This window comes from Desarmillaria tabescens (assembly GCF_030435595.1).
Source record: "Desarmillaria tabescens strain CCBAS 213 chromosome Unknown EV420scaffold_13, whole genome shotgun sequence".
Taxonomy (NCBI): Eukaryota; Fungi; Basidiomycota; class Agaricomycetes; order Agaricales; family Physalacriaceae; genus Desarmillaria; species Desarmillaria tabescens.
Window position 1 is genome coordinate 1,057,473 of NW_026848312.1, and position 23,924 is coordinate 1,081,396.

Sequence of the window (23,924 nt, forward strand, 5' to 3'; positions counted from 1 at the left end):
TAAGCCAAAGGTGATTGGTGCGTAGTAGCTGCGCCATGTCTGCGAAAGAAATGGATCCACCATCGATATCAGCGTGATGAGGGTGTTCCCGTTTTTGGGTGGGAATTGATTTTTACGTTATCTTTGGTTCTCCCTTATTAGCTGTCCAGGCACGAATTCATCGCAGTGCTAGCCCCAAATTTTGATTTAAATGGGGAGACCTACTCGGCGACTTTCTCACATGCTGGTCCACTTGCAGACAAAGACACCGGTATTGGCTACCTAAACTTTCGCATCTTGCATACCGAGGGAAAATATTTCTGACTGACCTTAGCTCATCGCTTCAGCAAGAATCGCAATGGCCGGCGAATCCTTGGTCTGACCGTTGACGAAGCCACTGATATTGGTGTTAACGGTATGGATTCTTTCCTATCGGCAGAAGCATCACTGATCTTTTATGGACAGCAGGACGAAAAACCACCTTTGCTCAACATAGCAACGAGATGCAGATGTTCTGTGCAAAGCAATGTTGATCGCTTTTTTTCAAATTTTGTATCTCAATGTCCATGTATGATGTTCCTATTCACAGGATGCATAAGATGGCAGACCCGCAAATCTTCCCCATCAGTAACCCTATCCTAAAAATCACCTAGTTCTGTCGTTGATTCGCAGATACCGCATGGAAGATTGTGTATATTCGGAATTCTTTCTGTATGTGTTCGGAATTTTGCGTTCGGTCGAGAACACTTTATGCGTCACGCAGGCCGGATGCCGGGACTTCGATCATGATCAGACGACAACACCCACCTTCGACATTCCCACATGACTTTTCCCCCGCGATTTCTTCGCAAGAAACTTCTTCCTTCGAGCCTTTCTTCCCACTTCTCGATTTCATCACCGTCAAACGCGTCGACTTGGTAAACACTTCCATCCATCCCTTTGCTTGAGACCTTGTTGAAACTCTGGCCCACATCATAGAACCCTGAAGGTGGAAGCCGTCTGCGACGATTGTGCGGATTGCCGGAAACTTCCAGACCGCATAGATGTGAACAAATGACATCACAGCGAACCACATCAAAAAAATGAACAAGGTACAATTAAACCTCGTTCTTTGCTTCGGACTCTGTCTTGGAGCGGGTATCCGCTATATATAATAGCACTTCCTTGGTGGGGTGGATGAATCAACTCCTCCAGCATGAGTACTACGATGGCCCTTCCAGCTCTTGACAATACGGCAAGCCCTCTATTTCGCTTCCTGATTCTTCGGCTGATTATTTTGCTCCAGATGGGAGCCCTTCTCATCGGGACAATGTAAGTTTCCTTTTTCGCATTCCCCTGCATTCACAAGGCCTAATTACATGCACAGAATCGCAGCAAGGTGGGCGATACAGTCACTGGGAAGTATGAGTAGGCGTTGCTTATCCGATGACGCAGCATATGGGGGAGCTCAGTATTGCATACTTACGAGTATTACTCGGTGCGCCATCCCTCTATCATTTCAAGGGCATATTGAATACCGACTGCTGTGACAGGACTATCCGAATGACCATATCGGTATGAAATGTGTTGTCGCAATTGTGTCGTAAGTAGTCATCGCTGCTTCTTATTGACCCAATCCTCACCTTGCATACTAGTCTCCTCGACACCTCGCATCAAATTTTTATCACCCACGCTCTGTACATCTACTTGATCAAAGGATTCGCCAATCCGTTGATATTGACTAAGCTGCTATGGTACGTCGGTCTTCTGTGTGTACTGGTTTACTGGCTTCATCTGCACAAATCTCCAGGACCTTCTTAATACAACTGGTTATAACGGTTCGGATCACTTCTCTTTCTCGCTTTTCCTTATGCTGAATGCTTCCCTGCAGGCGTGTCAAGGGCTAGTCTGTCAAGGGTTCGTACTCGTGGCCGTCAACAACAGGAACAAAAACAGTTCAGCTGACCATTCGCATTAGCTTCTTCACATGGAGAGTATACGTCGGTGAGCCTTGTTTACCACCTGTTTCCTTAGCATCTTTATCTCATCCGTATTCTAGTAAGCCAGAGAAACCGCTTTCTTGCCCCCTTCATCGTACGTCCCTCACTGGTCTATCGAAACCCCATAGCTAACATCGCTCAGGCAAGCTTGGTCATCGGCAATTTTGTAGTTACGCTATGTGAGTAGCTGACCCGATCGTACCCGATATTTGGCTAAGAGTTCCTTCGTAGACTATTACGCGCGATGGTATGTTCAAAAATGCCATGGGCCTTCCTATGTTGACGCCGATTAACTTGTAGCCAATCCCTTACATCAACTACCCAACTTGGAGAACTAAAGAATATTGCCAAGCTATTGGTTTTTGGATACAGCGCCGATATCGTGCGTAGTTGGCTCTGCTATCAGAGCGTTGTTCTAATTCATCCAAAGCTGATAACCGGCTCCTTGATTTATATGCTCTTGAGGAGCAAGACACAAAATGCTCAGTATGTACCGTCTTCCGTCAATCATGATGCTATTCAAATGAACGATGTTCGCAGAACAAACCACATTATCAATAGACTAGTCCTTTACTCTTTGAATACAGGTTTTCTTAATAGGTGAGTAACGTAGAATATTCGGCTGTAACATGGCATCAATGATGAGTATCTAGCATTTTTGCTATTCTTTGCTTTGTCACTGCGGTGAGTCTTTATCTAGCTACTAGACTTTGCAACTGACGGGTTTCAAACAGACTGTCTGGAGTGACAATTTGATATTTGTCGGTTTGTACGCAGTTCTGTGTCGAAGTACGTCGAGTTTGTTTCTAGAGATATGCTCCGTCTAACATCCTTGCATAGTGTATAGCGTTTCCGTCCTTGTATGATTCTCTTATTTCAATTCAGGGACTGAGTATGACTAACCGTCGATACAGGCGACCCTGAACTCTCGGAAGCGGTTCAGATCTCTTAGCGGCGTACACAGGTTGACTTCCGAGTCGTTTTCTGCTGGAACAAGGCTACAGGTAGCTAGAGTGAGTGTTAGCCGTTCAAGGGGAGCTCTTCAAGCTGACTTCCCCCATTAAGCCGGGTGATATGGCAATCCAGGTCGATTACCAGCCCCACATTACAGACGATGCTTCTTCAGAGATTGTAAGTATCTATCCCTCCCTTTTCTAAAGATGCTTCATTCCTCATGGTTCCCATTCTTCAGAAGCAGAATAATAAATCGACGCATTCGTTGGAGCTTCATACCTTACCTCGCGTCAAAGCAGACGACTGCAGCGTTTGATTATCTCGATAGTCTGTATACTATGTTCTAACTTTCATTTTTCGATGGCTACCTTATGGGATATGTAACAAGGTGTAATACTATTTATCGAGAGCTACCGTTATCTTCAATGTGGACGCAGAAGCTAGGAACCTCAATGCTGATCTTTCGTAACAAGTCACACCAGTGATGATGTTCGTACCACTTCAATGGGACGCACGCTGGAGACATGAGTTCATAAGGTGATCCTTGTCATTCGTGACATGTTTAAAGCTTCCGCTGAGGCAAGTCCGTATAGACCGGGTCGACTTTGTACCAACTACACGTGGATGGGAACGGAACGGACAAAACTGGGGTTTAGAATACGTGAAAGATGTCGGTTGACGGAGATGAGCTAAGGTAATGGCTTCGATTTCATTATGTCTAGTCGATCCGTGTCTGTAAATTTGGTTCGAAGAAGCAATAGCGTTCGACGCATGACCTTGGCAAGAGGAATTGAAGTTTCGATAGCTTTAAGTACCGCACCGTGAGTTCCATACTGTTCTCGAGAACCAAGATAGTCATCTCGGAAAATAGCATTAAGCGTAGGTGATATTAATAAATTCCTGGGTCTGCGGGGAGTGTAACGTAATTTCCAGCAAGCAGGCATGGTTGATGCCGAGTTCTAATCAGAATCCATACCAGCGGATCGGATGCTAATGCATCCATGATCCAGGACGATTGAAGTTATCAAAAGTGTCATCCTATTGAGACTGAAGGGTGAAGGGGGAGTACTTAGGAGAGGAAGGCGCTATTGTTGTATGAGAACTTCAAGTACATGAGAGACTGTCAATATGTGTCACTGTCAGATACGCTTAAGAATATGAGCGGGACGCGCCTGTGGTCCTGTACCTTAGCGAGAGGTAATAACTTGGACGCGTCTCCTTTGATTAGACAACAAAAGATGTCTGAAAGAAATTTCGTACAGTCAAGCCTCGACCTGGGACTTGAAATTTATCATGCCATCAAGGATAGGAGTATTTACCGGCGCATGCTTGGCGCAGCGTGGAGGTATCTAAAGAAAGCAACCCGTGGATATGAAATTATCTCACGGAAAAGTATTATTTAAAAGGGAAAAATAGTATGAAAAGAAAAGAATCCACTCGTTCTTCTTCAACATGAGTCTCAAATCTTTGTCATTTCTGGTAGCTTTTATTTTTGCTTAGATCTCGCAAGTTATCGGGTGCAAGCGAACAATTTGAAATTCAGGTCCGCGGCTGCCGCCGGTATGCGACTGCGGCGGCCTGAGGCTGTGCTGAAATTCTCCTCCTTTTCACATCGACGATGGGTTGTCTGAGATTATTCTGCGTCTTGTTTTGGATAACAAAGGATATCGCACAGATGGAACCTGGTCCCTTTGGAAGGCGTCGGTATTTAAACAAGAAACCAAAAGTCCCATTTCAACCAATTGGCCATCATGAATCCGGCTGCCGCAACGTATGGCTTCCTCCTTCAGCTTTTATTTGTCTAACCAGAGCTTTTTTAGATTGGGACCTTTGCTACTGGGCCTGATGTTCAATCTACTCTTGCTGGGCATGATATTCGTGCAATACTACATGTATTTCATCAAGTACCAACGGTATGTATTCCCCCTTCCCTTTGTGATTCCTTTCCTGATATTGGCCCTGGCTCTCAGCCGTGATCATCTCTGGATCCGTGTATTTGCAAGTCGTGTTCTTGTGCTCAGCGGCGCGTTGGCTTACATCAGAAGTAGGTCTACGTCCTTTTGCTCGTCAATGTGGCTGGAACGGTTATGTACATGATTGATATGTACATTGCGCTGATACTAAACTTTGGTAAGCACCGTCGCGGCCACATTATGGGATGTATCTGATCGCGTACCCTAGGAAACGCGAAATCTTACACCCACTCAACATGGCGTGAGTCGCGATTCGTTTTGCATTGCATGATCTGACTTATAATTATTTGCAGTTGGTGCCGCCAGTAAGTTGTGTACATCGATTCCCCAGGCGGTCCCTGCTAATAATATTTCTTCCTCTCCTCGAAGACTCGGCATTAACGGTTAGCACCTTTCTTCACCCTCACATTGCCGTGCTTACTAGACATCTTAGGCTATCATGGCTGGCGCAGTACAACTCTTCTTCGCATGGCGCGTTAAGGTTCTCACGTCTACCTGGGTGTCCACATTGGGCGTATTTTTCACAGCTCTCTAGCAGTTGGTGAGTTCTGCCCCTCTTCGAATCTTCTTCGGCCTAATTATAACGCTTTTACTAGCCGGTGGTATAGCCACAGCCGCTGAAGCCAACGCTCAAGAGGCAGTAACAGATTTTCAAAAATTCAAGGTCACAGTGATCATCTGGCTCGTATCCAGTTGCGTTTGTGACTTCTTGATCACCGGGGCTTTAGTATGGTATCTGTACGTCATATTTTGTCCTTCAACGACTAGGTGCTTGCTAACTCTTCTCCTTGCAGGGTGAGTAACTTCGACGATATATCGATGAGAGGTTGTTCTCCTAATAAGGTTCCCACAGCGCGGTCACAAAACCGGATTCGAGCAGTCCGATGAGCTGATGGATAGGATTATCCGGCGTATGTCTTTCCTTCAGCTAGAATTCTTGTCTTCTCGTTAATTACATCCACCTTCAGTTACTGTTCAAACGGGATTGATCACGTCCCTTTGCGCGATGATGGATCTCATAAAGTTTCTTGCCATCGTAAGCTGCAGTAATCGTCTTTGCCTTGTACCTCGTAACCTTGATCTTCAGGCCTCTCCAAGCGTCCACATAATATTCACTGGCATGCTCGGAAAGCTCTATACCAACGCGCTTATGAGCAGCCTAAATGCTCGCTCTGGATGGTCGTACTCTGTATCATCGAAAACAAACTTGGACACGTCTAGGAAGGTACGCCTCTTTCCACTTGTTTAACGCGAGGATGATATCCTTACCTTTTCGCTCGCAGAAGGATGACGTGGTTCGATTGACCACTACCAACACCGAGGTCTTCGTGCAGGTGGAACGTCATGAGATGAGACCTATGGGTACCCAAAGAGTCTCCGAGTCGGAAGACTGGGAAGCGAAGCAGGGGATATGGTTTGATATGCATTGCTTAATGTATCTCTGCATGAACATTCTTTTCAAGTGTTTTTTTTTTCGAGCTCAGGGGGCCATAGATAGTGTTAATTTAACACATCTAAACTAGAATAGGGGACACAGGTTCAAATACAACATACCAATAGATGGCCTGCAACGAGGTGATAGAAAGAAAGAAGACAGCGCCACGGAATATCAAGTTCGCTCTAAGGGCCCATTCTCCGACTTCGCCCTTATCAAGGATACAAGTGACAGCTCGTTTCGTCTAGGTCAATTAAATAAATCGTTCAACTTTGTATAAACATACACGCCAGAGACACAGCGTTGCACATGAAGTTTCATATGCAAACCATCATTTTCTAACTCGCGGAGCTGGCGAATGTGCTCCGAAGTCAAACTCCAGCTAAGGCCGTCCCCTGGCCCCGATATAGTCATGTGAACGGCATTCAAGGATATGCTCTTCCACCTCAAAGACACCATGCCAAAGAAAGAATGGTCAATAAATCGACATGGCCTTTCTTCCATTCTGATGTCACGGACGTGCATGCTGATATCACCGAGGAGAGGAAGGAAATCAAATTCCGGCGAGTCCTCGCCCTTATGGGACGCTAATCGAGCGATGAGCAATTTAAAGATTGAGTTATAGTACAACGGCTAGCAATATATCGATAGACTGAGATTGATGGCCGGGCTAAGTTCGAGGATGTCCAATAGGATGTCGGTGAAAAGAGCACTATTCAACGTCAACGAGGTGAGCTTACATTCGGAACGTTCAGTGAGGCCCAGCAGAGCAGGAAGCACATCATTAGGGCAAGTACTGTCTGGGCACCCCTCTGGGGAAAGGCACATAACTTCCAGCCGTGGTGATATCAAGTTACGAAGAACGGCTGGTTCTAGGCTCGGCCGACGAATAAGGGTAGGAGCCATGTACTGTCCGTGCATTGGTAATAACAGTGCAGCGATTAATCACTTCAAATAGATCGTGCATCGCCGCTGTGGGTCCACCCGTCATACAATCAAAGTACATGACAATATTGCCCCAAAGCAATTTGAACTGTGCACCTTCGAAGCTACCGTCTATGTCAACGGTCTGCAACGTGGGAGCACATTGAAACACATCGATTTAGTGTCCTTTTACCAGTTCAAAGCCATAAATCTTGATATGGGTAAGATTGTCGAGCGGAATGTACTGGATCTGAGAGAGAATAGGAAGAATAGTAGGTTCAATTCCAGCTGTAGTCGTCCCCAGCGTCGTGAATGAGCAATGATGGCCTGGAAAATCCTTTCGGTGACTTCAATGCGATATTGCCCATGTGGAGAGAGCTGTAGGTCCAAACGAAGGCTTTATGAGCGCTGCAGTGCCGTGCTAATCATGGATGCCGGTTCCCGAGTAACGATACGCCGAGAACGATTGGAGTATGTGGTAAATTTCATCCATAAAGAAGGGGTATTATTGGCAACGGATCTCCATGACGAGGAGACTTGTCGAAGGACCCAAGGACCATGCAAGTTGTCAAACACGTCGAAATGACAGCTCTGGCTCCCATAAACGCAAAGATGGAATATTTCTGTGAGGATCTCCACAAAAAGGTCTTGGATGGGGGCTCGTGTTTGTCCTACAATTGTCGGGATAGCGGCAGAAAACATGTATAACAACGTTTTCCGCTGGAAGAGGAAGCAGCGATAAGTTTGCAGGTCTAGCAAGGCTGTTGGAGACACGCACCCGAAGTCCCTATATTCTAGTGCCAACAGCACGGCAAAGTGAGCAGGCTTCGGTGGTCGTGAATGACAATTGAACGAGCTGGTGTAGGAGGAAGCCTAAAATAGTGGATGGAGTAGCAGCGATCTATATTCAATGTCTGAGAAGGCAATTTCTATATATATCTCGTTCGTATAGAGGATAGGATTCTAGCCGCATCATCGCGACGCAAAATTCCTAGTTTGATATCTAATCCGTCTTCTTTGAACTTGCGAAACTCGTTGATATGTTCCTGAGTCAACCCCCACGTCAAGTCCTCTCCTGACTCCGATACATCCAGCCTGATGGCTGCTAGGACCCCAACGTTCCATCTCAAACAAACCATGTCAAAGAAAACATGATCAACGAAACGACAGGGCTCTTCCGTGGTCAGGTCAGCGACAGTGCTGTTAAGATTGCTGAGGAGAGGGAGAAAGCTCCGCTGAGGAACTGGATAGAGAGCTAATCGACCAATGAGGGATTTGAATATACGGTTATAATCGGATTCCCAGCCTTCCGTGTAGATTTTGAGATTTTCGAGGTGTGGAGTACAATGGAGAATTTCCAAAAGAACGTCAGTGAAAATGACGTCGGAGAGCTCGACCGATGTAAGCGAACATTGCGAGCACTGAATGAGGCATAGAAGAGTTGGAAGCGCGTCATCGGGACAATACTCCAGTGAGTCCTCGCCAGGGGCAAGGCAGATTTTCTTTAATTAGGGCAATACTAGACTCCGAAGAATGGGACCCTCACACGCTGTGAGGTCACGCAAACTTGTTCGAACGAACGGAGTGGCTATGCTGACCACTGTGGAGAATGGAGAGCACATCATTGGCGCATATAACGTCTCTATGTTTGGGAATCGCTGAATCATGTCGATTACATGGTGCATCGATACAGATTCCACCGAAGACGTGTAATCATAGAATTCAACGATGTTATTCCAAGGCAGCTCGAACCGCACGCCCCCGTAGTTGTGATGGGGCTTAATGGTTTGCAGAGCGGGGGCGTCCTGGAACGCGTCGATAGGAAGGGGTGTCCATAACTCAGGACAATGGACTACAAGGTGAGAGAGTCTATCAAGCTGACGCGCACGGATATCGGATAAGAAGGGAAGAACTGCGTGATTGGGGGTAATTGTTAAACGCTCCCACCGCCAAGAGTGAGAAATAGCGAGCTGGTAAATCTCTCTCTGCACATCGATCGGATACTGATCATCAGGAGATAACTCCAGGTCCAGGGAAAGGCAAGAAGAGCCCTCTAATGCAACTTTGAACCTTGACACGGGATCCTTAACGAGGGAAAAGGAAAATGAGAGACGTGTCCACAAAGTCGGCGTTTTATTGGCGATTTGCCTCCACAATGAGCATACACGCCCAAGCTTCCATGGGCCTATCTTGCGATCATTGACGTCAAGACGCGGGAAGAGGCAACCGCGTTCAAGAACACACATATGAAAAATGTAAGTGAGAATTTCAACGAAAAGTCGGTCGATGGGAGCTGCTCTTCGTTCTGTGATGGCAGATATATCTGATTGAGACATCGCGTCGGTAAAGGGATCGTTGCACCACCGGCAACGAAAGAAGGTCTATATTGATCCGAAGCCCAAAAGGCGACGGACGGTTGGGTACTTACTTGGGAGGAAGAATTGTAGTTGAAGTGTAACTATTATCATGATTAAACTTGAAAGCATTAAAATTTTATCTTGAAAGCACGTACTGATGAAGCAAAGTCGCAAAGTCGCATTTGGGTGGTTGCAATCCAACATGGCGGCAAGTGCCGGGGAGATCCGCTTATAGACGTGAATTTGAAATTTGACACCTTTCCATCCGCCATCCTCGAAAATTTCATTACAACCTACCGCCTTCTATTCTTCCATGATATTTGGACTTAGCCCTTTTGTATTAAAAATAAAATATATCATGAAAGTTAACATATGCCGACTCGCAGTTCTGAGCTTACTCATGGATAAACCCCTCTACAATCATTTTAAGCTCTGGGAAAGTAGATACCAAAAGCAAGAAATTGTTATGGCTCCAGAACCTGGCTCCTTTTAATCACATAAAAAAATATATCACCATGTCGAAACTGGAGGAACTTAGGTTTTCACTGTTGTATCATTGACGCACGGCATACAACCACATTCTCTTTTCTCCTGCCGTCACTCTAACAGCTGTTCTTGTGAAAAAACCTTGATTGGCTCAGAACCGTCATCATGTTCTGGTCTGACGCAGGTAGCATATATTCTCTGGCAACGGCCAGTCCCATAGCCAACAAGGACCGACAATCAACATCCTTTTGGAGTCCGCTTCTCTTCACGTGTTTCCTGAAGCCCAAAGGCTGTGGAAACAGCATAAACACATTGATCCCAATACACATGGCGTCGCAATATCCGATGACAAAATGTAGCAAAATATACCGAAACCTCGATAGAAAGCCGGAGAAAATAATGAAACGCCGGCGTACCGAGCGGCCTAGATCTGGTAACCCAGTGCGATTTCGTCGCATCAGATCCGGGAAATCTCAGCAGATTTTTCGTCGACGGGAGCGAACGCTGCTGCGTAGCAACCTGAATCTGATTTAAAATTGTCATCATTCAAGAATATGAAAAGATGTCTAGCTTATAATAGACCGACGAGAGCAATGAATAGACAAATGATATATACGAGTCCATAAAAACCTGAATAATTCAAAATAGCCGTCCAAATGGAACCTTACGTTGTCGCGTTAGGTGGTTGTGCTGTTCGACACATATCGGAATAACTATCCAGCCCTGAGTTACGAGAGCGTCCATGAGAGGAAATTGGACTCACCTTATCAATCCCGCCCTCACTTGTCATCATTCCCTCGTTAGAGTGACCAATGTTTTCCGCGTAGTCGACGGTGGTAAGATTAGGGAGACCGCCCATAGCTTTCAACATCTTGACAAAGTTCTTTCCTCTCCTGATATGGTTCTTTCCTTGAGCCTGCGAGACATAGCGTCGTCAGTCGAAATTTTCAGGACATGATTCGGAAGAACTCACGGATGCCTGACATCTGTGGTCTCCGTTGGCGTAATCCGTCTGGGATGACAGGTAAGCAGCCAGTCGGGGAAAAAGATCTTTATCACTCACCAGTCCCCAGGCGTAATTCATGTTGCGGCCATTGTACCTCTCAACGATTCCAGACCTTCCCAGTTTGCGGGCATCCGCAGTTGCGTATGCAGGGAAGTTGGACTCCAAGCCGTACTTGTAGTCGTCTACACCATCGCAATCTTCGACCGAGACCGGACGGTCTGACGTTAGCCAGAGGAGAGATCCCGGATTCGCTTAAGCGTTGTGAGAAATGAGGTACTATCACCGCGAATAACATCAATAGAACTCACCGATCCAGAAATGTAACCGATCATCGTCGTCTGTTGTGCTTCTCAGGGCGGCGTAGCGCTGAGCCATCTGGGCACCAGCTGAGTGTCCTCCAACGACGACAACCTTCATCAAAGAGTAAGAAAGGAATCGTTGAACATGGAGAAAAATGATCACCTCTAGATTAGGATAGACACTCTTGTCCATATAATACGCAACGAGGGAGTCGAGTACATCGAAGCTGCTGTAGCCGGATATAGAGTCGGGCCCGACATTCGAATGCCCACTGATCCACGTCGTCCTTCCCCAAAGCAGCTGACCCTCTTCAGCCGCACCCGCGTTTACGTCATCTTCGTCGAAGAAGCACGGGCCCATGATTGATATATGCTCGCGCACAATGGTAGGGTCATCATAAGTGGCATTGTAAAGGGCGTTGTTCATTGCATTCCAATCTAAGGGTCAATCGTTAGCGCCGCAGGCCAATGCGGGAAGTAATGAGCGGGACTTACAATACCAACAATCCCGGGGCTGTTGACAGCGTCAATGGATCAGAAAATGGAGACCGAATTAGATTCTAGCGCACCTTGCCGTGTAGGACGATGACTGCCCTCGTAACTTCTGTCGCATTCAGACCCGAAGATTGGTATACAGGCTATGCAGAGATTCAGCTTCCTGTGGATGAAGAGAGAGAGAGAGAGAAAGGCGCACCATGTAAGCACCGAGGTCTTCATCGACAACCCATTTAGGATACCCGGTGGCATCGACGACGTCAGGAAATTTCTGCCAGCCGTCATCTTGGTTACCGCCAACGGTAGGATTCTCGTTGCTCTGCTGAGCAAGGGCGGTATAAATGAGTGAAGGGAGTATAAAGAAGGTCGAGAGCAACATGGGTGCGCTTCAATGAGCTCTATCGTCAGCGAACACTCGAATTTAAAGGATTCTCCTCCGACCCGCGCAGTGGCTACCATAAAAATACCAACTCGGTTCATGCATTTCATAGTCCAGGGCCTGAAATTCTTGGCCGAAGGAGAAATCCTCGTGTTTCGAGACGTGCCCTGAGCTGGAGACCCGATGAGATCATCGTGGTCCGCGCCTAAAATGTGAAAATGTGACCATCAGAGGACGAGAGCACGGCACTGCATGAAGGATGAAAAACTATAAAAAAACCACTCCGTAAGGATAAAACCGTTCTTCCTGTTCCCACACGTTCGCGTTAGGTTCCGGTTACGTGTTGTTGAGCCATGAAAGAAGGCATTCTCGTATAGGGAAGCGAGCTTCGTGTTACGGTTTTCAATTATTAAAAATTGAGTTCCGGTGGATGTTCGACTACCGGCCGAGAGAGAAACCATTTCGAGGAAGAGCCCGTAAGCGGAGGGAGCTGAAATGGGGTTAAGGAGTATCGAGGAATAATGCTTCGACGCCAGGCACCCGATCCGCCACCCCCTCGCTCGAAGGCTTCGACTTCCAAATGCGCATCGCTAAGACGACCCGGTACCGCAGTCCCAAGCTACTTCGTCCCTCTCATTCAGTCATGCCACATGCATACACATGTGCTCGAAGTGAAAAAAATCGGAAAGTCGGTGAATTAACGGATGCTCGGTAATGGTCCGTCAAGTTTACCGTTCATTTTGATAACCAGCAGTGCATTATGAGTATGGCTCTTGTCGACTGTGCAAATCGGTATGGACGGCGGTAGTGAGGTAAAGAGCGGGTAGTCTGAGGAGGGCATGTGCTGATGATGACTGTGAGCGCGTCGGTCACTTTCCGGGCGCCAATTTCAAACGGCACTGAGGCCTGGCCTTGGCGCGGAGAGTCAACGCCCTTGTGGAGTAGGAATGATTCCCGATGATAAGGCAACTATTACGCTCGAACCCAAGCGATACTGTGCCGTTTAACGATGACGAAAGCCACTTTGCCGAGGCCCAAGAAGTGGAGGGCCTGAGTTCAACAAAGTTAGAATTTGGAATGCTGGTGTCGTCACAGGAAAATGAAGTTTTAAGCGACAGCCGAAGTTACGGAACATAATGAAAGCGTCATAGCAGGATACGAAGCGCTGGGAGCATTTGAGGACTGCACATGATGAGAGAAAAGCCAGTGCACAGTGGACGCTCCTCTGGCCCATGCTTCGCTCTCGTTTGACCAATGAGTATATCGTTTTCGCATACCGTCAATTCTAGGACAAGGATTCTCCGCATGGCTCACCGCCTCCACAACCGCCGTCGGTGGGAATATCATCCTACGAGTAAAAATAGCGCCTTCACGAGTAAAGCTCAAAGGAGAATCATCGGTGAAGGCTCCAGGAAAGCATCGAAGTTCCCTGCTAGGTCTTCTGGACGTAACAGTCTGCAAATCCGTCACCGAAGGCAAGGCTGGGAAAGAATAAGAGTACCTTTGCTTCCTCCCAGCTGACCAGGTCGCCGAGAAAATTTTCGTGCCGTCGCGATATCTATCAAGCTGATGTTTTCATCGCCGCTCAGCGTGTGCAGGGCATATCGGCAGGCCTGATATGCGACCCACGGCCGAATGTTGTCCTTCTCAAGACGATGTAATGGACAAGAATAAGGGGGGCAGCTGATCTTTCTAAAACGTCGTTCAAAGTGCGGCGGCGCTCGACGTCAGGAACCGCCGGGCAACTTTCGCTTGGACAGAGGACGAATCGGTTTAGACAGCTTCAACAACGGGGTTGCGCTACGTCTGGAGGTTAACAAGGGGGTATGATGTCGGATGGTGGCTTCATTGCTCTAGAAGTCCATGGGGGGCGCAGCAGTCACGAGATGCAAGAGGGAGGGCGAACGAGACCGGGCTGATGCGAGTTGATCAAAGGAACGGAATTCGTGATCATGAATCTAGAATTGGTTAGCCCTGAGTCCTTCTCGAGACGAATATATTCCGTGGGACCACATCATCCCTCAACCTTGTTCTTTTTTGATGTTCTGAGCGATGAAGCTGGGCTCTTCCGTCAAAGAGAATGTTTGAAGAGGCAGACGAGCGTATACCTGGTTATTTTCGGAGTACAAAACGTAGTCCACAGTACTTGCTCGAGAAATGAGGGAATCGTCATCTGTTTTTTGGGTAGGAAGTCTCAGAAGGATCTGTACGACAGAGATACGTACTAGGCCTATAGACATGGATATATTATTGATGTCTTCTTTTGAGGGAAGAAGTACAGAGCGTACCCGCGGTACAGCCTTCACAGATCCGATGGATGTCCACGCAGGTGGCGATTAGCTTTCACATATCCCGTTCAGATGGAGGTAGGGTTTCTGGGATGGGAGGAAAAGGTTAATGAAAAGCACGAACAGCGAAAGGGGGGAACCTACGAAGAGGTATTCTGGTTCCATCATTCGCATTCGACTAGATGATGCGTATTTCATGAGACAAGGCCAGTAGCAAGCCATTCTCGCTAAGACATCTGAAAAGTATTTCTGGATAGCGGGTCGGGCTGTGTGATAGATCATTACTATCTGACGCCATTTCATGATATGCTTTACCTACGCATTCTGAGGTTGTAAATAATGAGGAAATGAATACGGAAGTCTCTCTTGAGGCTGAGAAATGAGCAGCCTTCAATATTTTCAAGAACGTCATGGTGGTCGGAAACAGAAGGTCTTTACTAAAATGGAAAGGTTGTCATCACGAGCTCAATAGTAGTTCTCACGCCACAGACGCGTCCTCACCTCCTTCGCGTTTGCAACAAGTTTGCAATATGTACGGACTCACACGATACGATGTCACATAAATGAGTTGCTCTGTATTTTATGAGTTGAAAGCTATTTGCTGACCTTCTTGTCCCTGTCTAGGAACAGGACTGATTAGTCTTGTTTTAATCGCGCCCCCCTTGTTATCACCGTCGAATCCGTTACGTCAGCTTCCATATGTAGAAGGACTTTCCCATCACTCCTTGAACCAGTACCACCGTGTCCGTTCGTGTTTCGGCGCGTTTTCCTTTGCTCCTATCATTATCTGATATCGTTATGATCAGAAATCTCTCATGAAATGACCCTGAAAGTATTTAAACTGTCAGGGATGTTGTCGCAAAGCGAATACTGAGCTGGAAGGATGGTCTTCGGCCATTTCAAGAGCAACCCATTACTCGTATTCTCAACGGCGAAGATAGGACCATAAAATTCCATTTGTGTGCAAAAACGCGCAGGTTCTGCACGGGGGGATGTAGAAACACGCAAGAAACACGCCAGAACGAGGTTGTAAATTAAAGTGTTGGTAGTGCACGTGATTCAATTACGTAACCAGACCGACGGTGATAACAAGACCCCCCAGATAAACAACAGACTCATACATACCGTCCGCCCACCCTCAATAGGTATGTATCGTCCGTCTGTCTACGAGAGACTAAGGACTGATGCAATCGCAATGCTAAGGACCGACTTTTCACCATCGATTGAGGGATCCGGCATGGCTGCTTATGCTGAGTCTCAGAGGTGTAAAGAACATGATATTCATTGCTCTCAGGCGACCGTGGCCGGCTCTTGCCGGATAAGCTGTACAGTGTAAAATCCAAATGCGACTTACACTATTTACGGCGCTTCTGGAAAACCTTGAGAATCGATCGCATTTTTTTTAATGCATTAATCAAATAGGAAATATACACTTCGTAGCTCCCACCACGATTACAGCTGCTTTCTGTATTATATCTTGCCCATGCCCTACCGATACATCAGTTCCGACCTCAAAGAGTGTGCTCTGCATCTTTGGAAACTTGGTTGGGCAAAGGAGCTCATTGTCAAGAGCCTTGCTGTTTCCCAAGCCAGCCTGTATAGGTGGAACAACATTTTTCTTGAATACGGCACTTGGTGCAGTAGTCGTGCTGGACCCAACCTTCTTGCCACTTTGGGATTTCTCTCTTTTTGGTGCATAAGCAAACCATTTGGAACCTGATGGACATTCTTGTCATTTAAGCCTTGATTATGGACCAGCAACTCACATTTTGGGTCCTGAGATATTTCTCGGATGTCCTGGTCTATCTCTTCACATGCAGAGGGCATAATATGAGCATAAAGGAACAGAGAAAAGCGGACTCGTTGTGGAAAGAAGGCAAGAAAGGGTCTTTCTTAATTGAGTAACACAAAAAAAATAAACGCGATCGATTCTCAAGGTTTTCCGGAAGCGCTGTAACACCAGAGGGGATAAGAAACAAAATACTCAGCAATGCCTGCTTGTCCGGTACACTGCCCCAGAGAGGCTCGAACTCTCGACCTTCCGATGTTGCTGCAATAACAGTCGGACGCTGTAACCAACTCAGCCATGGGGCATATAGCAGCTATTGCCTTTTATATGAGCTCAGCACAGTCACCTGCAGACTTACACTTCCCAAAAAAAAAAAAACGTTAGAAATTCATTCGGTCATAATGATCTTGAGCGAGCAAAGTCTTGAGAGTCGGAGCAAAGACCGAAAGGGCCGCCGGTAAAGATTCTGGCGCCGCAGCGGCTGTTCCCGCGAATTCGTGATCCGCCACAAGCCTGAGCGCAACTTCTCTTGCTTCCCTTAGCACGTCCTTAATACTCGTCTTCGACTTCACTAGACTTAGTCTGAAATACTTGTCTACCGGCCGGAGTGACGTCGAATATCCTTTGGGCTGATGATCGTCCAAAAGACTTATCAACGAAGGTGTCACCGGTCTTGGTAACCATCTCCTTCGATCCTGAAATTATATATCCACCAAAATTTCGGTCGTATCTCCCGGGATCTGTCTCTCCGATGACAGGAGCGGCCCACGTAGCACAGCCTCAACGCTAACGAAGAAACAGCCTCAGGCACTTAAGGGTCTGCTAGGCGATTCTGGGGAAGAAACTCGGTTATAGATGAAGAAACGTTAGAGGGATACGCTTGCACAGTTTTTCATGGCAGTGCAGATATGTGTTGTCTAAAGATGGATATCTTCTTTCTGTACGCCGTTTCAATTCCTCATATCAATCTGTATCTGATCCCCGCCTCTTCAGCGTAAGTTTGGGCAAAAGTTGCGAAATGATCGTCGCTCATCACGATTGATATCTATCGGCGTTGTGGGCAGCGTTGCTGTACCCTAGACTTCCTCTCTTTACTATCAATGCTGGCCGTTCTATTACTCTTGTGAGCTCCATTTCTCATTCTTCTAATCATCTCTGAATCAAGCACCTGAAGCATCCTTTTCGTACCTCATGCAGCATCATGGCAATTTCAGTTCAATGGCACCGCAGTGGCTAACGCCTCTGCCAGCGTGACATGGACGAGGGACGCAGACGATAGCACCACAGTTGGTTTTGCCTTCCGATTGAGACGACCTGACGTGCTTCCTTCAACGACGACTATCCCATATTGGTGTCAATTTGGAGGTATCGAGGAGACTAAGGGGACTTTTTTCGTGCAGTTTTTCACCGAAGGGTGCGTAGACTAGTATGATTCTTATATGAGATCTAACAACTCAAAGATCGTACATTGCTGAAGCGATGAAAATCCAAGCACTCCAAACGTTCGTTTTGAAGACCGTTTTGTGTTTTGCCTTCCTTGACTCTTTCGACAGGACGAACTCGTCAAGCGATATCCTCGGTACTAGCGATATAATCAGCGTTCAAGCCCCTGACTCACCAGCGCCAACTGCTCAGTAAGTGCTCACTTTGGACTCGGCAGTTATCCTGAAACCCAGATACCGTTCCAGAGATGTCCTTACTCTGAATTTCGCCGCTGCTAAAGCCGTACAAGTGTGAAGATCTTTCCCTGAAAGCTGCGGAACCCAGAGCTGATGTATTCGTTCTTGCAGATCAAACCCCCAAACGTTGGTCGCAATCAGATTTATGTTTCATCGGGGTCCTAACGATCTCCAGAACATCGACGACGACATCTGTTCCATCTACGACACTTAGAATTCCTACCACAAGAAGCATGTAAGTATTCTTGTCCGCAAAATAGAACAAGAGTCTTATCATTATTTTCAGCGTACCAGTCCCAAGCGCCACTTTAACACCATCGCAAGTGCTTTTCATTTTATCCCAGAAACAAGTATTTGATGTCGAACAGATCCTCACCATCGGCTATTGCATCTAACAATACCGCTGTCATTGCTGGAAGCGTATGTGGGGCTCTCGGACTAGTTGCGATCACCGCGGGCGTCAGCATTTGGATATATCGAAGGAACAGAGACGGCATCCCGTCCTCAGGAGAGGGAGATTACTACACCACCACACCACGCCCATATACGACCGCATCTACACTGACACCGGCAATAGTGCAGTCCACAACAACCTCATCAAGGTCTCCCGGTAAAGCGCTGACAATACGACAAGCGTTACTACGTGACCGAGCAGAGGGACTACGAGCGCAGGTTGCGACTTTGCAGCAGAACAATGTTGAAGGCCGATTGATGGAAGAGAATGAGCGCCAGAGGCGGCTGATTTTGAGTTTGGAGAGACAGATTAGGTATTTGACGGAGCAGCAGGGGTCGGCGTGGGCTCTCGGGTATACGGACGAGCCTCCGCCTTCGTATGTGTCGGGTTCTAGTAGTGGATTGGCGTGACGGATTCATAGAATTAAATTTTTGTATTATAGTAGACTGAATGGGAGATTTCCTTCATTTACGCGGTACTTGCATTCAGGTTTTGCGCTGGTGAGTTTAAAGAATTCAGAGTGTCATCTATCGGCGAGGCAGGGTGCAATCTTGTATCATGGAGCGCGATGTTCTCGCGTATGCTGTAAAACTTACACAAGCGTAAGGTAGAGGAGAATCGAAAGACTACATTTCAAGTACTAATACATCATGTCTTTGAATCGAATCTGTCAGAAAAATATGTAAACAAGGTCGCGGAACGCCTAAACCTGCGGACTCTTCGCGCGAAGGAACATCCCTCCTCCAAAGTATCTGCAATCAGCCTCCTGCGCCTCATTACCCGTGTGCTCGATATATTCAGTGCTGCTAATCTCCAAGATATCTGAAACGTTGTTCAAATGAAACTCGGTGGAGGTTTTTGCCTTCTTGCTGGAGCGCCCAGCTTTCTCCTCATCATCCAAAACCTTGTAGGCCGCCATTTCCTCCCCCGTCCATTCACCTTCCAGAGAACTCTCCTCGAGGATCACCGGAACGAGGGAGACATTAAATATCTGGCTGAGCTTCGCGTAGATGATGGCGTCGACACCTTTGAGATATTCCTTCCGAATGCTTGCTTGGCGATAGAGGTAGCGGAGCGGAATGCCTACTTCTTCTGTCCCGCTAACGAGAATCTCCTGGATGGCGTCGACAAGGTTCGAGAGGGAAGTCTCGTTTGAGAAGCCAGATGGGACTTGAATTTCGTTGTCATAAGGCTTTTCGTCATAGCCCAGACGCGATTTACCGCTAACGTTGTCAAGATTCGAAAAGGAGTTGTCGAAGTCGTCGTCTTCGTCACTTTTCTCAGGAGAGACGAAGACGTCGTACTGGAGTATCAATCGCACCCCATCCGTTACTGGCTCGACTTTATGCTCAACATCGGTGTAGAAAGCCGCTGCTCTGAGACTAATCTCAGTGTCGGGTTCGTCTTCAGATCCGGACGTATTGCTGGATTCGGAAGTCTCTTGATCTGTAATGGAAGTGACCTTGGGGTGCATGTCGACCGTCATCTCTTGTCCATTGTGGCGTAGGAGAAGCGAGCCGCCCTCCCAAGACGTGTTCAAAGCGACGAGGACGGTAGCATGATGGTTCTCCCCGTGCGTCGAGTCACGGTGCCAGTCAAAGTGCCCACCCTTGTTGTACATCGCCAGCTTGTGCAGCTTGACCTCGACAGTTTTTCGGACAAACAGAGTTTTTTCGAGGATATTCTGCAGATCTGAAGTGAGGTGGTAAAACGTATCTTTGTAGTGGGTCCATTGGCCAGGGCTGGACCACTTGAGATCTTCCCCGCGGACCTCGCGACCATCACGATACGTCGGGTCTGTAATTGTCTGGTCGCCCTTTCCGAAAGAGGAAGGCTGACTCCGGGAGTGGATGGCCTCGATGTTTGGGGAATCAAGACTGCCAAAGGACGTCTCGTTTGGACCCATAAACAAGTATTTGCTCAAGTAGGGTTTCAGATTGAAAGAAATAAATGGATAGGAGACGACATTGTTTAGAGCTTCTGTAACAGGAGTATCGCGCTCCACCTGTAGACTTCTGTGCTGTCTTGTTAGTTTTCCGAGGCGTTCCTGGATACAGAGGTAGGTGACGATAGGGTGCTCTGGTTCTAGAGACGTTGACATTCTGGTGCGAGATGCAGTTATGTCGGGATAGGGTGGTGGTAGTGGTACAGAATCAGGAGGATACTGCGAAAGGGGCGTGTTCCAGACTCAAGCGCTTTCCGGGTTTCACTTTTTAACCCTAGGGTTGGACATGGGTTACACGTTACACGGTGACACAACGGAGGAAGAAATGATCGGCTCTAATCACCGGTACTAGCATTCAACGTTGGCGAGGACAAGTAGGTCTTTTCCTAGAGCGAGGAGAATATTAGATCTCCGCAAGTCTTTTGGTTCGATGCGCCATTCCCGGCTCTATGCGGCATGTTTCGGAGCCTAAATCCTTCTTTAGGGCCGGGTTTAGGCTGATTTCTCAACGGCACGAGCCGCGAGCGCTCAGCGAGCTGTCATCCTCAAGACCAGTCGCTGATAGGAAGATCATACGTATATACATACGGCGGAGGGCTATACTCTACACAACAACTTATTTGCAGGTAAATACAAGTCCTGTTTGTTCTCACTTAAAGGATTACTTCTCGGTAATTAATCCAATGTTCTCGTTCAAACAGCTTTCCATATTCTCTGAGGAACGACTTTCTGTAGAATCACTCTTTGGATTTGGTTATCATCCTGTGGCTCTTGGCCAATTCTTACAATGTTCTCTGTCGCCGAATTCCCGAGTCGTGTGCAAGGTGCGATCTTCCGCATCTGCCAACTGCTGTGTAGCTTTGTGAGTACGTCGTTGCCTAAGAATCATCGGCTCCCACTGGATACGATCACTATAGGGAAAACCATAAATCTTTGACGCGTTTTGTTGCTGCCAAGGTCCTGCTACAAATAATATCTCTCGCCAAACCTCTCATGAGTCGAAAATCCTCCAAGCGCTTCAGAATTCTTGTCATCATCCCGGATATCCCTATGTGCTGCATCTCCACCAAATATTCAACACGCAAAGCCGAATCAGGCTCCACACCTCTTTTTCGACTGAAGTCCTAGGATCCTCTGTACTCGGTCTCAGAATCAGATAACCAAATAAGGTTTTCTCTCTTCCGGTGACAAAGCGCATAATTAGGCAGACACTTGCGGCACTCCAGCTTCTCCATGACTGTAGCTATGTCCATAATGGTGCGTTTCTTGCTAATTCTCGTTTGTGATTGGTTACGAATATCTTTTCCAGACATCAAAACGAACAATGTTATGGCGGTCCTGCCTCGAAGCCACAACAGAGAATCCCTCGTTAAGGATATACAGACATGTATCAAAACCCATCCCACCGAAACCTATGAATCTCTCAGTCTTCCCCAGCTCGTTCCTGAGCCCATAATTTGTGTCAAATCGCAGCCGCTCCCGGACATGGGCCTGCTTCCTGATTTGAGTAATCTGAACATCAAGCTTATTGACTTCGGCGAAGGCATTTTTTCATCCTTATTCCCACCGTTTCATGAATTCTTACCCCTCGCCTAGCCAAACCTGTAGGAAAGCGGCTCACGGCGCCCTGGCAGCCCGCCGTCTTCCGCCCACCCGAGTCTATCGTTGGGTTCCCGTGGTCGACACCATCCGATGTATGGGCAGTGGGGCGCATGGTGCATTCACGTTCATGCATTGATAATTAAAATTTCACTGTTAAACAGGCGTTTGAGCTGGTCGCGGACTATCACGTCTTTATGCAGGATGATTTCGATCAGGCCACGCATATTCAAAAGATCACGGAGCTCATTGGTAAAATCCCATCCACTTTTCTGAGTGAATGCCCTTGGGGATACAATCACTTCAATCGTGATGTGCGTTTCAAGCTCATTACATTCTTGACGATGCCTGACATTTTCCCAGGGGAACTCCTGAAAGTCAAAGATTGAGATGAGGATAGCATTGAAACGACGGTCGAGGGGGTCTCGGGTGCCAAACATTTGGATTTGCGTGGCTTGGGCCAGTTCCTGCGAGCATGTCTAATTTGGGATCCCAGGATGCGTCCAACCGCTGCTCAGTTATTGCCGCATCCTTGGCTGAACGGAGTCTAGAAGTCCTTAATCTGTCGCTTCCTTGATGTAAATGTCTGGGATTCCATTGCGTTGGTTTTCAGCGATTATGTAAATGGACGATATATAGAACGGCTGACGAACGTCCTGGACATATCGCGTGCCACATCACCAATAGCCACGAGCGAGGCGAAACTGCATTCAGGGTTGTACGTTGTGTTAACTGTCGCCCTCTGGAGTTTCGGCGCCTAAACGTAAAGTATAAGTCCTCCAAAATATCCAACTATCCTGTGTCAATGCGCGGAGCGAGGATCCGTGCAACAAATTTTGGGGATGCCATAGATATTGAAAACTGCGACATATGAAGATAGTACCTAACAGTCAGCGAAGAAAAACTTTCATGAGGTGACCAAGGCCCTGTTCATCCGCGTCGACCCTGTTCCTGGTGAATGTGAACAGCAGATATCATTCAGCTGTCCATTTGATGACAGGTCCAATAGAAGGGCTAAGCCCTGGATCCTTTGACAACCTGTGATCGACATGAAAAGGCTACCAGAGGGGCTTGGATGGTCTTAGAAGACAGCGCGCCATAGCCGGCAAACATCCGAAAGGAGGAAGACGTACGTTTTCGTGTTCCAAGATAGTGAATTGCTCCTATGTTGTGAGAGAAGATTGCTTTTAGTAGTTACATAGGAATACGTGAAATAGGCGACGGAACTGGGATGCAGTGAGCGGTGGCCTTCAAACATGGAGGCAGAGGTATCAAACGTGTTTAGGGATACTGTCAATGACATAGTTGGATGACGGTGGTCGATGTTATCGATTCGGAACGTCGTGGATTGTTGTCAGGTTGAAGTCCTCCACTAATGATATGCATGTTTTCCTGTTCACCAAATATGATTTTAGTTTTAGTGCGATGAGGCGGCATTAGGATTCTGACAAGAGAATATCATTCGAACCCACGGATAGCAATAACCATTGTTTTCCTTGTGAGAAAGACAGCTCGGAACAATCGATCTCCCACCCTCAATCCTCCTTGGGTCCAGAAGATTTGAATTCCACTGTCTAACATTGAGGAACAAACACGGAAATGATGAAGGCAGATTCCACACAAGATTTCCATTTCTTGATGAAGAGGAGGGCTACTAATTGATCCGTTCCAGTGGCGTTTGAGGTGTTTGAGGAGATCTGAAGCCACCAACTATTCAGACTCACATCATACTATATTATGACAGTTACCGCAGACATGGATCGGACGATCGGGCCAATGCACCATCTTTGCCATCCTTTCCACGTAATTCTACCATACCCCCATGTTAGAATTAAGCCAAAAATCACAGATTAAAGTATATGTCGGAAAACGGGGTAACAGCTCATTCCCAGTGTCATGTGTGC

General features: G+C 47.2%; 8 protein-coding genes and 1 non-coding gene across 9 annotated transcripts; 5 read left to right on the forward strand and 4 right to left on the reverse strand.

Annotated features, from left to right (window-relative positions):
- The first annotated feature begins 1,066 nt into the window (after positions 1 to 1,066).
- EV420DRAFT_1536014 (uncharacterized protein) lies at positions 1,067 to 3,694 on the forward strand. Its single transcript, XM_060472850.1, has 21 exons — positions 1,067 to 1,213; positions 1,265 to 1,290; positions 1,346 to 1,357; positions 1,414 to 1,456; positions 1,512 to 1,561; positions 1,614 to 1,712; positions 1,769 to 1,796; positions 1,850 to 1,875; positions 1,937 to 1,962; positions 2,018 to 2,052; positions 2,101 to 2,137; positions 2,190 to 2,205; positions 2,259 to 2,340; positions 2,389 to 2,558; positions 2,612 to 2,642; positions 2,693 to 2,747; positions 2,799 to 2,818; positions 2,873 to 2,971; positions 3,024 to 3,089; positions 3,151 to 3,449; positions 3,506 to 3,694. The coding sequence occupies exons 1-20, from the start codon at positions 1,175 to 1,177 to the stop codon at positions 3,226 to 3,228; spliced, it is 1,038 nt and encodes a 345-aa protein (XP_060332404.1). The 5' UTR covers positions 1,067 to 1,174; the 3' UTR covers positions 3,229 to 3,449; positions 3,506 to 3,694.
- An 819-nt stretch (positions 3,695 to 4,513) lies between these two features.
- Positions 4,514 to 6,299, forward strand: EV420DRAFT_1536030 (uncharacterized protein; the record flags this gene model as incomplete). The annotated part of the gene is made up of 11 exons (XM_060472851.1): positions 4,514 to 4,683; positions 4,733 to 4,829; positions 4,961 to 5,042; positions 5,094 to 5,126; positions 5,255 to 5,268; positions 5,319 to 5,386; positions 5,432 to 5,627; positions 5,739 to 5,796; positions 5,854 to 5,921; positions 5,973 to 6,110; positions 6,169 to 6,299. Coding segments are annotated over exons 1-11 (905 nt in total), but the record flags the coding sequence as incomplete, so codon positions are not given.
- A 2,268-nt stretch (positions 6,300 to 8,567) lies between these two features.
- Positions 8,568 to 9,794, reverse strand: EV420DRAFT_258013 (uncharacterized protein). Its single transcript, XM_060481450.1, has 2 exons — positions 9,757 to 9,794; positions 8,568 to 9,702 (listed from the first exon to the last, which is right to left on the reverse strand). The coding sequence occupies exon 2, from the start codon at positions 9,578 to 9,580 to the stop codon at positions 8,753 to 8,755; it is 828 nt and encodes a 275-aa protein (XP_060332406.1). The 5' UTR covers positions 9,581 to 9,702; positions 9,757 to 9,794; the 3' UTR covers positions 8,568 to 8,752.
- Positions 9,795 to 10,605: 811 nt separating this feature from the next.
- On the reverse strand, positions 10,606 to 12,379 carry EV420DRAFT_258045 (uncharacterized protein). The gene is made up of 9 exons (XM_060481451.1): positions 12,087 to 12,379; positions 11,962 to 12,030; positions 11,888 to 11,906; positions 11,556 to 11,830; positions 11,402 to 11,504; positions 11,151 to 11,344; positions 11,061 to 11,099; positions 10,851 to 11,003; positions 10,606 to 10,800 (listed from the first exon to the last, which is right to left on the reverse strand). The coding sequence occupies exons 1-9, from the start codon at positions 12,264 to 12,266 to the stop codon at positions 10,765 to 10,767; spliced, it is 1,068 nt and encodes a 355-aa protein (XP_060332407.1). The 5' UTR covers positions 12,267 to 12,379; the 3' UTR covers positions 10,606 to 10,764.
- Positions 12,380 to 16,564: 4,185 nt separating this feature from the next.
- On the reverse strand, positions 16,565 to 16,648 carry EV420DRAFT_t134. Its single transcript has one exon. It is a non-coding gene; the product is annotated as a tRNA-Asn (tRNA).
- A 500-nt stretch (positions 16,649 to 17,148) lies between these two features.
- Positions 17,149 to 18,322, forward strand: EV420DRAFT_258132 (uncharacterized protein). The gene is made up of 8 exons (XM_060481454.1): positions 17,149 to 17,283; positions 17,408 to 17,466; positions 17,518 to 17,757; positions 17,804 to 17,845; positions 17,897 to 17,977; positions 18,032 to 18,076; positions 18,134 to 18,257; positions 18,309 to 18,322. Exons 2-7 carry the CDS (start codon positions 17,444 to 17,446, stop codon positions 18,234 to 18,236), a joined length of 534 nt encoding a protein of 177 aa, XP_060332408.1. The 5' UTR covers positions 17,149 to 17,283; positions 17,408 to 17,443; the 3' UTR covers positions 18,237 to 18,257; positions 18,309 to 18,322.
- On the forward strand, positions 18,210 to 18,933 carry EV420DRAFT_258104 (uncharacterized protein). The gene is made up of 2 exons (XM_060481453.1): positions 18,210 to 18,257; positions 18,309 to 18,933. The coding sequence occupies exon 2, from the start codon at positions 18,380 to 18,382 to the stop codon at positions 18,884 to 18,886; it is 507 nt and encodes a 168-aa protein (XP_060332409.1). The 5' UTR covers positions 18,210 to 18,257; positions 18,309 to 18,379; the 3' UTR covers positions 18,887 to 18,933.
- Positions 18,934 to 19,130: 197 nt separating this feature from the next.
- EV420DRAFT_1536048 (uncharacterized protein) lies at positions 19,131 to 20,330 on the reverse strand. Its single transcript, XM_060472852.1, has one exon. The coding sequence runs from the start codon at positions 20,095 to 20,097 to the stop codon at positions 19,180 to 19,182; it is 918 nt and encodes a 305-aa protein (XP_060332410.1). The 5' UTR covers positions 20,098 to 20,330; the 3' UTR covers positions 19,131 to 19,179.
- Positions 20,331 to 21,654: 1,324 nt separating this feature from the next.
- Positions 21,655 to 22,409, forward strand: EV420DRAFT_1763173 (uncharacterized protein; the record flags this gene model as incomplete). Its single annotated transcript, XM_060480731.1, has 3 exons — positions 21,655 to 21,928; positions 22,018 to 22,136; positions 22,185 to 22,409. 3 exons carry the CDS (start codon positions 21,655 to 21,657, stop codon positions 22,407 to 22,409), a joined length of 618 nt encoding a protein of 205 aa, XP_060332411.1.
- Between the last annotated feature and the right edge of the window lie 1,515 nt (positions 22,410 to 23,924).

Coding starts and splice junctions, on each gene's coding strand:
- EV420DRAFT_1536014 (XM_060472850.1), top strand. CDS start 1,175: ATGAGTACTACGATGGCCCTTCCAGCTCTTGACAATACG. Junction 2,559..2,611: donor AATACAGGTTTTCTTAATAG/GTGAGTAACGTA, acceptor ATGAGTATCTAG/CATTTTTGCTATTCTTTGCT. Junction 2,748..2,798: donor GTACGCAGTTCTGTGTCGAA/GTACGTCGAGTT, acceptor ATCCTTGCATAG/TGTATAGCGTTTCCGTCCTT.
- EV420DRAFT_258013 (XM_060481450.1), bottom strand. CDS start 9,580: ATGTCTCAATCAGATATATCTGCCATCACAGAACGAAGAGCAGCTCCC.
- EV420DRAFT_258045 (XM_060481451.1), bottom strand. CDS start 12,266: ATGTTGCTCTCGACCTTCTTTATACTCCCTTCACTCATTTATACCGCC. Junction 11,505..11,555: donor GTGTCTATCCTAATCTAGAG/GTGATCATTTTT, acceptor TCTTTGATGAAG/GTTGTCGTCGTTGGAGGACA. Junction 11,004..11,060: donor ACCACAGATGTCAGGCATCC/GTGAGTTCTTCC, acceptor TATGTCTCGCAG/GCTCAAGGAAAGAACCATAT.
- EV420DRAFT_258132 (XM_060481454.1), top strand. CDS start 17,444: ATGCTGGCCGTTCTATTACTCTT. Junction 17,467..17,517: donor CTGGCCGTTCTATTACTCTT/GTGAGCTCCATT, acceptor AAGCACCTGAAG/CATCCTTTTCGTACCTCATG. Junction 17,978..18,031: donor TCACCAGCGCCAACTGCTCA/GTAAGTGCTCAC, acceptor ATACCGTTCCAG/AGATGTCCTTACTCTGAATT.
- EV420DRAFT_258104 (XM_060481453.1), top strand. CDS start 18,380: ATGTCGAACAGATCCTCACCATCGGCTATTGCATCTAACAATACCGCT.
- EV420DRAFT_1536048 (XM_060472852.1), bottom strand. CDS start 20,097: ATGTACAACAAGGGTGGGCACTTTGACTGGCACCGTGACTCGACGCAC.